At 37.0% G+C, this 13,955-nt stretch overlaps 1 protein-coding gene across 13 annotated transcripts in view; it reads right to left on the bottom strand.

Annotated features, from left to right (window-relative positions):
- PTPRM (protein tyrosine phosphatase receptor type M) overlaps positions 1-13,955 on the bottom strand; it is a 490,453-nt gene that overhangs the window by 155,232 nt on the left and 321,266 nt on the right. For 7 of the 13 annotated variants that reach the window (XM_066992787.1, XM_066992789.1, XM_066992784.1 and 4 more), the window contains 2 exons: positions 9,599-9,731; positions 2,360-2,389 (listed from right to left, as the gene is read on the bottom strand). In XM_066992787.1, coding sequence (XP_066848888.1) covers positions 2,360-2,389; positions 9,599-9,731 — 163 coding nt within the window. The remainder of the gene's footprint in view (positions 1-2,359; positions 2,390-9,598; positions 9,732-13,955) is intronic. The other 6 variants (XM_066992783.1, XM_066992793.1, XM_066992788.1 and 3 more) reach the window with 1 other exon arrangement.

A 13,955-nucleotide genomic window follows, 5' to 3' on the forward strand; every position in this document is an offset into this window, starting at 1 on the left:
GATGGATCTTGAAGTGGCAGAGATTGCAGTCTACTAGGCAAAAGGAGCCCACAGCACATAAGGAAAGCAGCACACAAGACAATAGTAACTATTTCAGTGCATAGATGTTGGGTTGGATGTCACAGCTTGCATTTACAATGACTAATCAGTAAATTTGAATATGATACTCAGTATAGAAGTGGTAAATTAGCAATAGCAGAGCACTTCAAATGATGTTTCTCAAAATATAGATCATTTTATAATCCATACCAACTTCCTCAGCTAAAAATAAAACTGGAATGAATTCTGCATTCATCTAAGATCTCCACCAATTTCAGTGAAATTGCATGCTGCATAAACAGGTGTAGAATTTGATCCAGAATGTTTCCTCATATGGTGGGCTGATCTTGTCTGCTCCTTTCTGGGCTCTTACTTTCCTTCTTTCTCCAGACAACCAGCAAAACAACATACAGTCAAGATCACACAATTTCTCTTAGAAGAGTCAATGTACCCAAGCCACAAAGTTACTACATTTGGATCACACCAACAAAAACACAAGTCTTTTTTTGAAGACACTGTAAGATTATCCCGAATAAAAAGAAACCCTATTCCGTCCACTATTAATAGCCTCTATGATTGAAAACCGTGGACAAAACCTGTTTCTAAAGCTTATAGAAACATTTCAATTCACACATTTTTCATTGTTAGTGAAAAAAAAGAAAAAAAACGGTATACTCCAATATCTTTGAATAATGAAACAGTGCTTCATTTAATGTTTCATTTGTTTCAATTTTTGTTTTTGACTTAGCCTTGAGACATGAATCATATTAAAATATTAATTTAAATATGTTTACTTGTTATGGCAACAATATACTCTATGACTTACTATATTATACTAGTTTTACATTTTAAAAACAACAGTTAAATGGTCCCAACTGAATGTTTTCTTGAAGGCCTATTTCATGGAAAATATGGTCTTTTTATCTCAGGAACAGAAACAAATTTTGAAATACTGTATCTATGGAAGAGAGAATTTTTTCTGACCTTCACATTAATACAGTGCTTTAATGAACAGTTTAAAAAAATTGCACTATATGTAGAGTGTCAAATAATGTAATATGAAATATGAATTACAAAGCAAATGAGCAGTTTCAATATATTCAGAAGTCTTAGGCAATTTGAGCTAAGAGGTTTAAATTTTAGTTGCTTTAATTCATTTGAAGTATGGTTCTGCTTCCTAAGTTTTCAACTTAGAAAACATATACTAATTTTTCCATAAGTTCCATAAATGAACGTTTCAAGCTTTTTCAACATACTCATTGAAAAAATGTTTATTTAAAAAGTATGAAGAGCTACTAAAAAGGAACAAGAGAAACTTAGTATTACGTTTGAACAAAAACATAACTGAGATTTTTTCTTTTCAAGAGCATTCAACTACCAAATGTACCTGAAAACTAGTAGTATAGTATGTCTCATGCAAGTAACACCCCATCTTCAGTAACTATATGAAAATATCTTCAAGTTTCCTATGAATTTTAAAGTTGAGCTTTAAAGAAGACACGTATCTGTTAGATCATTGATTTCTACTGGTGGCCAACAAGATTAAATAATCTTAAATGCATCTCACTTTGCAATTAAGCAAGATCTCTAATATTTTGCTAAACCAAAAACTACCATGTATTCCGTGTACCTGGAAAGTGGGAACAGGTGAATAACCTCTGAAAGTTATTTGCTAAATTCACAGAAGAACCCTTCTCATTCATCACCTGCTGACAGCAGAGAATGAAGCAAAGACTTTGGGTAAATAAAAAATCATATAATGGTATTACTCGGGACCGTATCAACATGATAGTTTACTTACTGAAAGTTATGGTTCATCATGCCCTCATTTTTTATCTCTCTCCTTTTAAATCCACCCCAGTAATGGCAATGCATGATGTTTTCGCATGATCATTATTCATGAAAAAGTAGTATTAAGTACATAGCAACAAACGGAAATGCTTGTACATCTCTAACCAATGGTATATTTTCATCAGGACAAATAAGAAAGAAACCACTACATAAATTCTAAAAATTGTTACTTAGGCATGAAAATTTCTCATAGACATGGTGGTGATATTTATACCTACTACTTTTTAATTAAGAAAATTCATTATGTAACTATATTCAAAGGACTCTAATGCACAGTATGAGACATAGAAACTTCTGTAAAACTAAGTATTTCTTTACATTATTGACCATGCTGTTTTTTTCTTTTTATCTTGGTAAAATTTTTTTAAGGTTTGGTTTTCATAAAGGAACTTGCAATTTTAGCATTCACTAATTGTGCATGGAACAACGTGGCAGAAAGTGTGTCTCTGATGTCAAAGAAGTTACTTACAGGTAATAAGTGTAGGAGTGATAGCTTCTTCTGCCATGATGGTGGAAGGATTAGGCAGTGGTGGAAAAGATGAAATGGAAGGAAAGAAAAGCCAAATATTAATGTATGAAAAATCAAGATGAAACTGAGACCAGAACTGATGACACAAATGGAAGGTAGCAAGAATGCATATCTGGGCATATCATGCAACATGTCTGGAACAGACAGATGACATATCCATCTCTATAAAACTTTAAACAATACAATACATAATACGTCTCCAACTGTTGAATCAAATCACTTTAAAGCACATCCACTAAGTAATGTTAGATATTTTATGTATATTTTCCCCTGCATATAATACATATACAAACACTCCTAACTGAAGAGATAAAACACCTTCAGTTTATATTTCAACTAGATTAGGAATAAGTATAAGGAATTTATTTCTACATGTTAGAAATTCAACCATAAGGAATTACAGAGTATACATTATTTAGCTTCTTTTCCTGTCACAAGACTACAGAATTTTTGGATATCCCTTTACTTCTTAAAGAAATCAGTTGACATTGACACTAGAACTTGCTTCCACAAGGGAAAATCAATGACAACAAGGAAATAAATTTCAGCTTTTTAAATAACTATTTAAATTCTGAAGAAAAAATTACTTCCTGGTGCTTTCCGTCTACAGCTATATCCGTAATTGTTATTACAACTGCCTTTAAATTACTTCACATTGAGTGAAAACTTCCCATGTTATAACAGAAGCAGAACGGCTGTCCTTATTGGTTAAAATGATTTTGGTGGTATTTCCTTATGTGGCAGAGGAAAACATAAGAATTGATCGTGTATCCCTGTTACTTCTGCCTATGTGAATGTTACAGAGAAGAAGCTGGAGACCTAGCACCACAATCCTGGGAAAATACGAACCCAGCCTGTCTTTCCTGCATCACCTCTTACACAGCCAGACCCTCCACCCAGACACGGACTGCATGAACACACGGTGTATCAGCACTCCAGTTATGCTTTTCTGCTTTACATCTCTCCCTTCGTTTTAAGTCTCCTGCAAGTAGGACTACAACTCTCCAAAAGGGCTAAGTTCCAACCTAAATGAATTCCATATATTGAATTAAAAAGAGGCTTGAGATCTTAAAACATTTCAGAGCATAGTGTCAAGCAGCATTCACATGTTGGTAAGATAAAAGACTGAAAGAAACCATGTAGGCACTTTTAATTTTTAAGCATATACATACCGCCCTTTGACTACAGAGGAAACATGTAAACAGGCCTTGCAAAGGACTATAACTAATGTTAACTTGCCTCTAGCTACATGCTTCAGGCAACCCTTTGAAAACTAGGCTTTCATCAAACTTTCTCTCTCATCTTCTTTGTGTGAAGATGCCGTTAGAGATGTTTCCCAGTTTTCATTCCCATTTTTCTGATGAAACAGTATTGTTCAAACACGAGAGGCTAGATATTGAATATTTAATCACGTGGCAATCTGCAAAAATGTACACCTGTTAAAACTGGGTTTTGAAAGATGTCTAACAACAGAGTAAAGGGAAAGCTGCAGAAACAGTTGTACACTTCTTCCACCAGCACATATTTCCTTGCCTTCAGTAAGGAGTACAGAATCAGATCCTACCAAAGCAGTTCAACCTATCTGCTCTATTAGCAAAGGGTTGTTTTCATATCTTGTTCAGACGTAATTATATCCCCCCTGCCCTTCTTTTCAGAATTACTCATTCTCTCACTCATTTAGAAGCTCATGACACTGCCAACCCTATTTCTTGCCATATGTTGCCATTGCAGAGATTTAATGTAATTAGTACAAATGTTCTCATACTTCTAGAAGATGTATAATAATTTGAGAAACAACAATAAATACAATTAATCAGAGAAGCACTGCTGGTACTTAAATGCAGAATTCTGCCAAATACATTATAGAGATGAATTCTGTGTGAGAAAACTACTAAAAATCCAGGAGCTTTAATTTGTGTGAAAATGTCCCATTAACAATTTGTGTAAGATGAACAAAATTAAAAGTCTCAAGCTCCAGTTATTCTTAGAATACTACAGTTGTGAGATTTTCCATATGAAAGTCCTTGATAGTCATGGTTTTTGAGTCTCTAGAATACCAGACACTGAAAAAGCAACAACAACAACAACAAAAAAAAAACAACAGCTAAAACGACTTACGTTTGAAACCTGCATGTAAGAAAGTTTTAGACTTGCAAGTTCTCAGGCCACATGAAAAAAACACCATTTCTAATTGAACAAATGTAGCATTTTAAAGAAATAAGGACAAGTTCCATTTTACTTCCTACATAGAGTATACAGACTTTCTCTCTATATATGTATGAAAAGTGTGGAAAAGTCTCTTTCTGTAGAAGAGTATGACCCAAATAATTTGGCCTTGGCCAAATTTTCTTCTGTACAACCATGCATAGCTTTTCAGTCACTTTCCATTAGAGAGGTTATTTTATGTCAATAAACCGTTTCTGTGTATAGTGAAAATATAAAGCACTTTTATATCCTTTGGGACCAAAGACATACATAAATTTCATAAATATTACTTGTAGAATAAGGCCTCTCTATAAAATGTTATCAAAAGCAATGCAGCTGGCCACAGGAGGATTGTCCCACTAGATGGGAAAACTTCTGGAACTGTGTAATTACCACAGTGATTTCTTTCATTGTCTCTCTTTTGTAGCTGGCCTAGAGGGGAAAGCAGGAGGGCACTGGGAGAAAACTGGAATTGTCCTTCAGCCCTATTATCTCCAATTTCCATCCTAACTACTTGAAATTGTTGGCAAAGGTGTATAACTGAACAGCCTGATTTACTACCAGGGAATTGGACCAATGCATTCCCAGCCCAGCTCCACCGAGTACAAAAGCATTCCTTATCCACTGCCAAGAACCAGGGGCTCTGCATTAAACAGATGCCACAATTACATACATTAGAAACTACTGGAAGGTTCAGGCATAGAGACAGCTGAAAGCAGAAACTAAAGATAGGCACAAAAAAGCCACCCTTTTTATGGAGAAATGCAATGATCAGACCAACTTCATTCTACAACTGAAGCAGAAACCAATGTAATCAAATTTTAATAATCACTTGCTTGCTGCACTCCCACTGCAGCAGCAAGCAGGTAGCCCAGAAAGAACCTGCTACGCCGAAGACATATATTCTTTTAAGCAAACATCGGACCAATCCATCTATTTTTTCAACTTGTGAATACTTTTCTTTTAACCTTAGCTGAAATTGAATATAAAAGCAAAACTATAAAAAAGAGAATAGAATAAAAACCTAAGATTCTGATGTTTTGAACTCCTGATTTAATTGCTATTGGTTTTCCAAAGGCTGTAGGAACAGCTCTCTCATTTCCACTGCTCTACTTCATGTTGACCAAAAGGTGAACTTGCTGCATTTTTTATTTTTTATTTTTTTATTTTTTATAAAGTCCCATGCAGGTGTATCAAAGACTGGTAGAGATCAAGGGCCTTGCCTGAGATTTTATATTCAGGATCAGATACAAAATCCCTGTTACTGTGAAGTAACATTCTGGAAACACGTGTATTGGTTTCCACTGACTTTGTGTTAACTCTTATATGAGAGATTCAGAGCACAGCTGAGGAGAGGAAAGCCTCCTGGCTTTACTCTGACTTCACAGAGAAGAATAATCTCATTCATATGACCATAAGGGTATCAGGAATAGCTTGCAGGTTGTTAGTTTACATTACATGACATCTTTATGCAGGAATGTGGTTGAACGAATAAAGGAAAAATAGAACAAAACAGATAAAGAGCACTGAACAGCTAAGCAGGGAGAAAAACAGTAAAGTACTAACATTCTTAACCTGATCCAAGTGATGGGCACACAAATCTGGTTTACTTTAGTCAAAAGTGTAATTGTCCACACAGGAAATATGTTAGTGACCGTGCTATTTCTACCCTCGCCACTGACTCTACACCGTACTCTGAGCAGTTAGGCTCCCTAAACTCTCTGTGTCCCAGTTTACAATATAACTACCCCAGAAGACCATTATATAGTAAAATTAATAATGGTGACTAACGACTAGTGCTGTTTGTAGAACTTCTGCACCTACAACTTAGACAGTGACCATATCCAAAGCATATCTGTGCTGCACTGAAAACTTTGCTTTGAGTGTTGGTCTGGTCTTTTTGCTACTGAATTAATGCCCAAGAGGTTGATCCATGAAAACCTGTGGTGCCTGGCATGGACCAAGCAAGGAATGGTTGCTAGCTCAACTGAGGTAGCTGTTAAAGGAGTATGTTGGACAAAGACATGGTTATCAAGTACAAGGACACTGCTTTCCAAGTCTCTTGACAACGGAAAGAATGTTTTGCAATTAAGTTTATTAAGTACTTGGAGCCCGAGAGACAGAGCAAATTTAATCTACTGGTGAGAGCTGGAGATCAAGTCTACAAAGACCCAGTGCAGTGAAAGAATGAAGTAACAGACAGTATATGCCTTGGGATATGCCTTGGGTTAGTCAAATGTGAAATTACTGTAGTAAACTGCAACCATGGCAAGTTTCAGAGCACGTAGATTCAACATGGTAAAACCTAGCTAGCATTGTAGCCCAAAGAGTCTGCACGTAACAGTGCAGTGAGGAAAGTGGTTCTTAGGGAAAAGTTACACTGAGTTACAAGGTGCTATTTTACTTTTTGATCAGTTCTTTACTCCAGTAAAATTCCTTATAAAGTAAATGAAATAAAATGATGAAGTGCAGTAGTCAAATGATATGCTACCTTGATAAGATTGTTTCACAAAGTAGCACCTAAAGCATCATAAAACTGCAAAAACACTACAGTTACACTAAGCTCGCAGCATGATTTACACATTTTCTTCAAATGCATAATGTATACACAGTAACTGAACCAAGGTGAAACCATAGGGGCTCTCAGCCGCATAGTGAATTAATGCACCAATAACAATCTATTGAATAATCGGTTCATCTTTTGCTTAAGTCGTGAGTGTAATTGCATTCAAGACCTTCTATGCTACAGCATCTGCTTTAGAGGCCTGGAACACAATATTCCTATCTCCTGATATTCTCATTAAAGCCTAGTCACATCCCGTTACACAGATGAACCATTCTTACTTTTTAATATTCACCTCAACTCATTTTATAGTTTTTGTTCAAGGCTGTAGCATGATTGTGGGACGTATTTAAGTTATTTGTATAATTCTTTCTGCAGTGCACAATGAAATTGTGCATATTTGGTAACAGAGCTCTTAGATTTGGACTTTCATCTCTGTCATCTCTGTTTCATCTCTGTCACCACCAGATTTATTCCAAACCCCAAAGAAGTTCACATAAGGAACTTTTTTCCTAACAACAGAACTACTATGAATAATAATTACTGCACTGTGGTAGACAGAAGAAATCAAGTATCCTTCTGCATTAACATCCAAACACTCAGGATTTGAGCATTCCTGCCTCTAACAATTAGATTATCAAAGAGCTTTTCCCTAGTGAATAAAGCACGAGCCAGTATAGCATCCATTCAGCCAGAGAGCCTAACATCCTGTTCAGAATGAAACTATTTGGATCGTTTTGCAATGCTCTCATTTCAAGATTAAAAAGAACTTGTGTCTTGTGGGTGAATATATTCTACCTTCGGTGCAGATGCTTAAGGAGAGGCGCAGAAGGGGAAGAGAGAGAGTGATGAATGCTGGTCAGGAATTATGTGAAGAAGGACTGGCCAGACAATGTGAGAAGCCTTCCTCACTGCATGCCAAGCGCTGTCTCTGGCCCTAGGGAGGACTTTGGGAGTTCAACTGTTAAAATGGAAGGTATGAATGATGCAAGATATCAGAAGTGGGAAGAAAAAAAAGTACTGAAAAATCAGAACAGGTTTTAACTGCTACACTGTACTTTATTGAGATTTGGTTACTGGCTCTATTTCATTGCCCCAGCCAGACTTACCCTGGGGCTTAAGTCTCAGTCTCTTCCATATGGCAACTTTTGACTGCTTTTCCTACCTCTTGTTGTGACCTAGCCTTCTGCCCTGACCACAGATCACCTTTCCCTGCATAGCACCCTTTCAACCTCGTGGCCCTGCTTCTGTCTTCAAGGGAAGCGAAAAGCAGCTACTTCTGTTGCTAGCCCTGAGGCACTGCCAGGCAGCTGCCTCCTTCACTGCGCACCTCCTGTGTTCACATTCTGGAAGAATTTCAGGCAGCTAAGGGGTTTGGTCTATCTCAGACCTGCCAAACTAGTTAACATACAATTAAATCACCGAGTGCTGGGATGAGCAGAATCAGGCCAAGACTGCTCACAAAGGAAGAGGAGGGAATAATACAGGGTGAATAGCAAGGAGGAGAGGGGATATGGGACAGTAAGATGACTGACAGATATGGAAGGAGAATTAGTGACTCAGGCCCTTTGCACAGCTCACACACGTCCTCAGTCCCACCTCTATAGCTGCAAATCTCATGTACCTCCAGATACAACCTAAAATCTTGACACTATTAATGAATTTCCCCCAATCTTGACTTAGCTTCTATCATCACAAGTATTTTTTTTTTAACCTGTACCTCCTCCCTAGCAACAAGATATTTTATCCTTTTTTTTTTTTCCTTTTACAGTGTTGCAAAAGGCAACCAGATTTAAAAGCCTTACATTTCTAATGCTGCAGCAGTTTTCAAATGATTTTCAAAATGATTTTCAAAGCAAAACAATCTCAGTGTGTGCGTGTGTTGAACCAGCATTTGGAAACATTCAGCACCATCATAACATTTTCATTTGTTTTCAGCGAATGAAGTTTATGCAGAACAACACAGACCCTATTCTTAGCACAAATTACCTTAGCTCTAGCTCCTGACTAAGGCTTTCTTTTACAGTCAAGAAAAAAACTATATCTAACTTTCAGCTGATCTGTTGGATAGAGTGGAGACACACCCTTTCAGGATAGAGATGCTGTTCTATTATTAGAGTCCATCATGCAGTACTAATGCATAAAGTGCGAGAATCATTAACCTTCAGTTGTTTTTCTTTTATAACAAAGCCACAAACATTAATTCATAGAAAATGCTGTGGGATGAAACAGATATGGTGGTTTTATAAAATCTCAACGAAGCTTGGAGGGGTGGGAGGGAGCAGTACTTCCTGAACTGTGACAAAGGGCACTAAGGTGGCTGGGTACTTTTGCCAACATCAAACTGAGAACCGCTGTAGGAGATGCTGTGATATGAACATGTACATAGAAAACATCTACTAATCGCTCACCTTTTCTTCATTACCAGCACAACCCCCAGAAATATAATGACGAACAGCAAGATGCCTGCAATGACTCCAGCAATTTTAACAGTGTGGTCGGTCTGCTTCTCAGGTTCTGGGTCCGGTTTTCGAGTGGCAGCCCCTATGGAATCAGTAACAGTGAAGGAGGGAGGAGAGAGAAAAAGAATAAGGATGTTATTCTTTCAGTTCTAATGTATTTAACCTACCAATGTCATTAATCTTACCCAGGGCCAACAGATACCAATGTGTGCGTGATTTTTCTAGAAAAAAAATCTTGCTTTCATATGCATTGACAGGAATATAATTCTTCATATTATTTCATGACATTTTCCTAGACCACATCGCAGGTAGGATACCACAGCCAGGCCTGACCCTTTTATAAGAGCCTCTTCACAGATCCACAAATTTCTGTATTTTTATTATCTCTTCTGCCGCCCTTTTCTTTCTGTCATTTAGAAACTTACTCACAACACAATAACTATCCTAAGCCTTTAACCAAATTTGATTTGCTGGAACATTTTGCTCAATTATTTTTCATAAATGAAGCTGTAATTCCATAACATATTAGCTTAAACACCTGGAAAAGTGAGATAAGCTCATTTACCATGCATTTTACCCGCAATTGTTTTTTACACAATAGACTTTTTTTTTTTTTGCCTTTGGAAATCTAAATCTAGGTCACATCTGGTAGGCAAAAAGACTCCTTCTAAGCAATTTATTCACAAAGTGGGAAGCAGCTGATGATCACACCACTGGCACCCACATTTAATATCTGTTTAAATGAGATAACCAGTGCCTTACAGCAGCTACTGTCTTAGCTCTTCCAGCTTCTCCATTTAAAAAAAAATAACATCGTTTGTACTGTTTACTGTATAATGTGATGGAACGTCAAATCCATGTCTGATGAAATATCCATTCCCTCTACTAAATGAGTTCAGGATGAAAAATGTTAAGGAAGCAACATTCAATTCACTAAACTGAATTTATTTTTTTTATGGACTTCCATTTTTTTTTAATCAAAATGTGACAGTATTCATCATTTGAGGCACCATGCCATAAAATGGACACAGGGATTTATGTATCACTCTCCTGCTATAGCTTTTTTTGGAAAAGGGAAAGAGGAGTAAAGACTAGCTGAAGTCTATTATTTTAAGACCACATTCTTATCTCACTGTCTGGGTTCCACAGAGGTTTGAAAAGCACCAAGTGCATTTTACTTTCTTCTTCATTTCTTCTTTTTTTTTTTTTTTTTTGGGGGGGGGGTGAAGAATGCAAATTGGTGATTAATTTACATGCAGATGCATTTTCTGAAAAGTACAATGAAAAAAATTCCAATGTTTCTTCTAATAGATAATAGGATATTCTAAGATTCTGATTGCTCACAGTTACTCTTTTGGTCTACATCTTCAAAACTCCTTACCACTAGCAATGACAGGAAAATCTGGCAATTTGCATCGGTGCCAGGAAATATCCAAACCCTTAATCAAAATATATTTAGAGCTAACTTCATATACCAAGTTATTTGGAAAACTCTGGTCATGGCACTTTGTGTGATCACCAGAGCAGATGATCTGCTATCCGTCTTGGTGCCCAGTGCCACCAGAGAGTTACTTCCATGGCAATACACTGCAATGCTGCATTAGTACAATTCTTACTCCATATGAGTAATGGTAAAAGAACCTGGGTCTGTATTTTCTTCAGTGCATATGTATGCAATTCTATTATAAACAGTTCTATTTTTATTTTCCTTGTGTCGTACATAAACGATTTTGTTAAACTGTATTGCTGTAATTGCACAGCATTCAGAAGTGGGTCAGATATTTAGAAGACATCTAGTGTCTCTTCGTGCAAAAGGCAGCTGTTGAATTGAACTTGGCAAACAGGGAGCAGTGAATCAAACAGTATGATGCAAACAGTAAGAAATGAGATGGACTTTGCAGTCCTCTTTTAAATTGAAGACCCAAGCAAAGAAGAATGCAGACAACAAGAAGCAGTATCTTTTCAGATATAACTTCTAAGACTGGTTCCTTCCTACCATCTCTTCATCATTACCTCCTTCAGGCTACCTCACCCTACTGGAACACTTAACGTTAATGCCTTCTTGAAATCTTCTTTATGGTTTCTTTCCTTCCATTATGGCTTTCAGTGTGAGTTTTGGCATGCTCATCATTAAAAAGAAGTGAAGGCAGCCTTGCTCCATTTTAACCTACAACTCTCAACTACCCTATGCATTTTATCTCAATGTCCTGTCTCTCTTTGAGAGCAGAAGGTCTTCACTTCATCAGAATTTGCTAGAGCCACAAAGAGGAGACAATATCAAAGTCACATTCAGAACACATATGTTTTCTGAATATCACGGAGCACAACTTTCATGAAATGCCATTACCCTCTGGTTAATGCATTGCAAGCTAGGGAATCCACCCCTATTGCAAACTCTCAAAACAAAACCTACACAAACAGAAATATTAAGCCTAACATCAGGAGTCTGAAACTCCCATATTGCATTATATAGTGATTACCCAGTTGAGGGATCTTCATAAATTGTCTAAGAAAATTGCACATAATGCCACCCTGAGGACAAAGTTGAACAGTTTCCCACCCTGATGGACTCAGCCTGACTCATACAAGAGATTGTCTTAAAGTGGAAGTATGACGTACAACCCACCTTTTAAAAACTCCTATCATTAAATATTACAAGAAAGTTAAATTGGCATTAACTGAATTCTCATTTGGTCTCATTCAGCATCTCAATGATTCCCTAAAAGAATGTTGCTCCTTTCTTAGCGCCAGTAGGTTCCACAATCCTCTTGGGTATAAGAACCAGATTGGTACTGCCTCTTTATTTGGTTTGGTTTTGCCCTGATGAAATTCGACTAACCCACACCACCTAACATTATACTCAAGAGCTGCTGCCCCAACACTGATTCTTCCAAGTATTTAATAGACATACTGTAGACCATGCAATGTTAAACCCTTAAGTACATTAGCTATGATAAAAGCTGGCAGTTTACTTTGGTTCTTGTCTGATAGGTAGTTTTTGATCCAAAGTAAAACCTTGTCTCTCACCTCAGTTACTTAACTGACTTTTAACCTGTAGCCACACAAGCAATTGCATTGGCACTATGGTGAGAAAGGCAAACTGTGTAAGGGGATCCAAGCAGCTAGGAGCAGTAGTTCTGAAATTCCTTTTGCCACTTGATAAACTGCAATGGCAATTCATGCTTTTAGTTTTGTTTGTAAGGTTTCAAGAGAGATTTGGAAAATGACTGTTGCAAGTTTAAAAAATTATTGTGTTTTTTCTTTACTGTGCTGACAGTCCAAAAAAAGCTTAGTGAAATGTAATCTTTCTTTACAGCATTAGCATTAACTGTACTCTGTTGTACCATGATATTATAGTCTTGGCATTTTATTCTATTTATTATTGTTGTTTCAACCAATTTGTCTGATATAGCCATTTTTAAATTCCTTGATCACACTACAGCATTTAACATACCGATGGACTCCTGCATCTCCAGCAGAGCATATGTTTTTAATGACAGAATGCATATTGTTGCCAACAGCTGAGTTAAGCCCACTGCATTTTCCTTACAACACTGGACCTAATGACTTACTGGTTTTTGTTTGCTTGACTTTTAACCTTCTGGTTCTACCCGGGCCCACAGCAGCCTGACTTTAAACCTTGCACAGTAACCTCACTTGTTTCCTCACTGAGCCTGTCTGGGCTAACAGCGTCAGAAGAATCAGAACAAAGTGACACATATACTGTGGTCCCCCTCTGGAGAGGCAATAGGTCAGTAAAAAGCAGTGAGTGCAGGACAGCTCAAGGGAGCTGCTTAGGAAATGAAAGGACAAGGAAATGTTTCCTGACAGTTTAAAAAGGATTAAGGTGCTGACTTCAGAAAGTCCTTACTTGATGAGAACAAACTAGAGTGCTTCCTGCCAGAAGTGAAAAACAGAGATACACTTATAGACAAACCCCAAGATGCTACAAAACCCAGTGAACTATTTCCTCAGGCTTCCTGCAGTGAATTAACTGAAAGACAGTAACAATGCTTGGTTCCATACCCTTAGATATTTACCCTTAGTTAATCTCAGACTTTCCAATTTTCCTTTTCCTTATTTATTCCTCATTCTTTGTGGTCTACCCTACAGTAGCATTTAAAATGTGATTTTTTTTTTTCTTAACTTGGAAAAAACATTCTTCAACTGGCCTGATTTATGACTTTCCCTCATGGGTCTCCTTTTGTTCAGTACCTTGCAATGATTACATTTTTAAGTAGTACTACAAAACACTTAAATATTTTATTTCACTTATTTTTGACATTCAGACCTCTTCTACTAGCTT

Source organism: Anser cygnoides, chromosome 2 (genome assembly GCF_040182565.1).
Source record: "Anser cygnoides isolate HZ-2024a breed goose chromosome 2, Taihu_goose_T2T_genome, whole genome shotgun sequence".
NCBI classification, from domain to species: domain Eukaryota; kingdom Metazoa; phylum Chordata; class Aves; order Anseriformes; family Anatidae; genus Anser; species Anser cygnoides.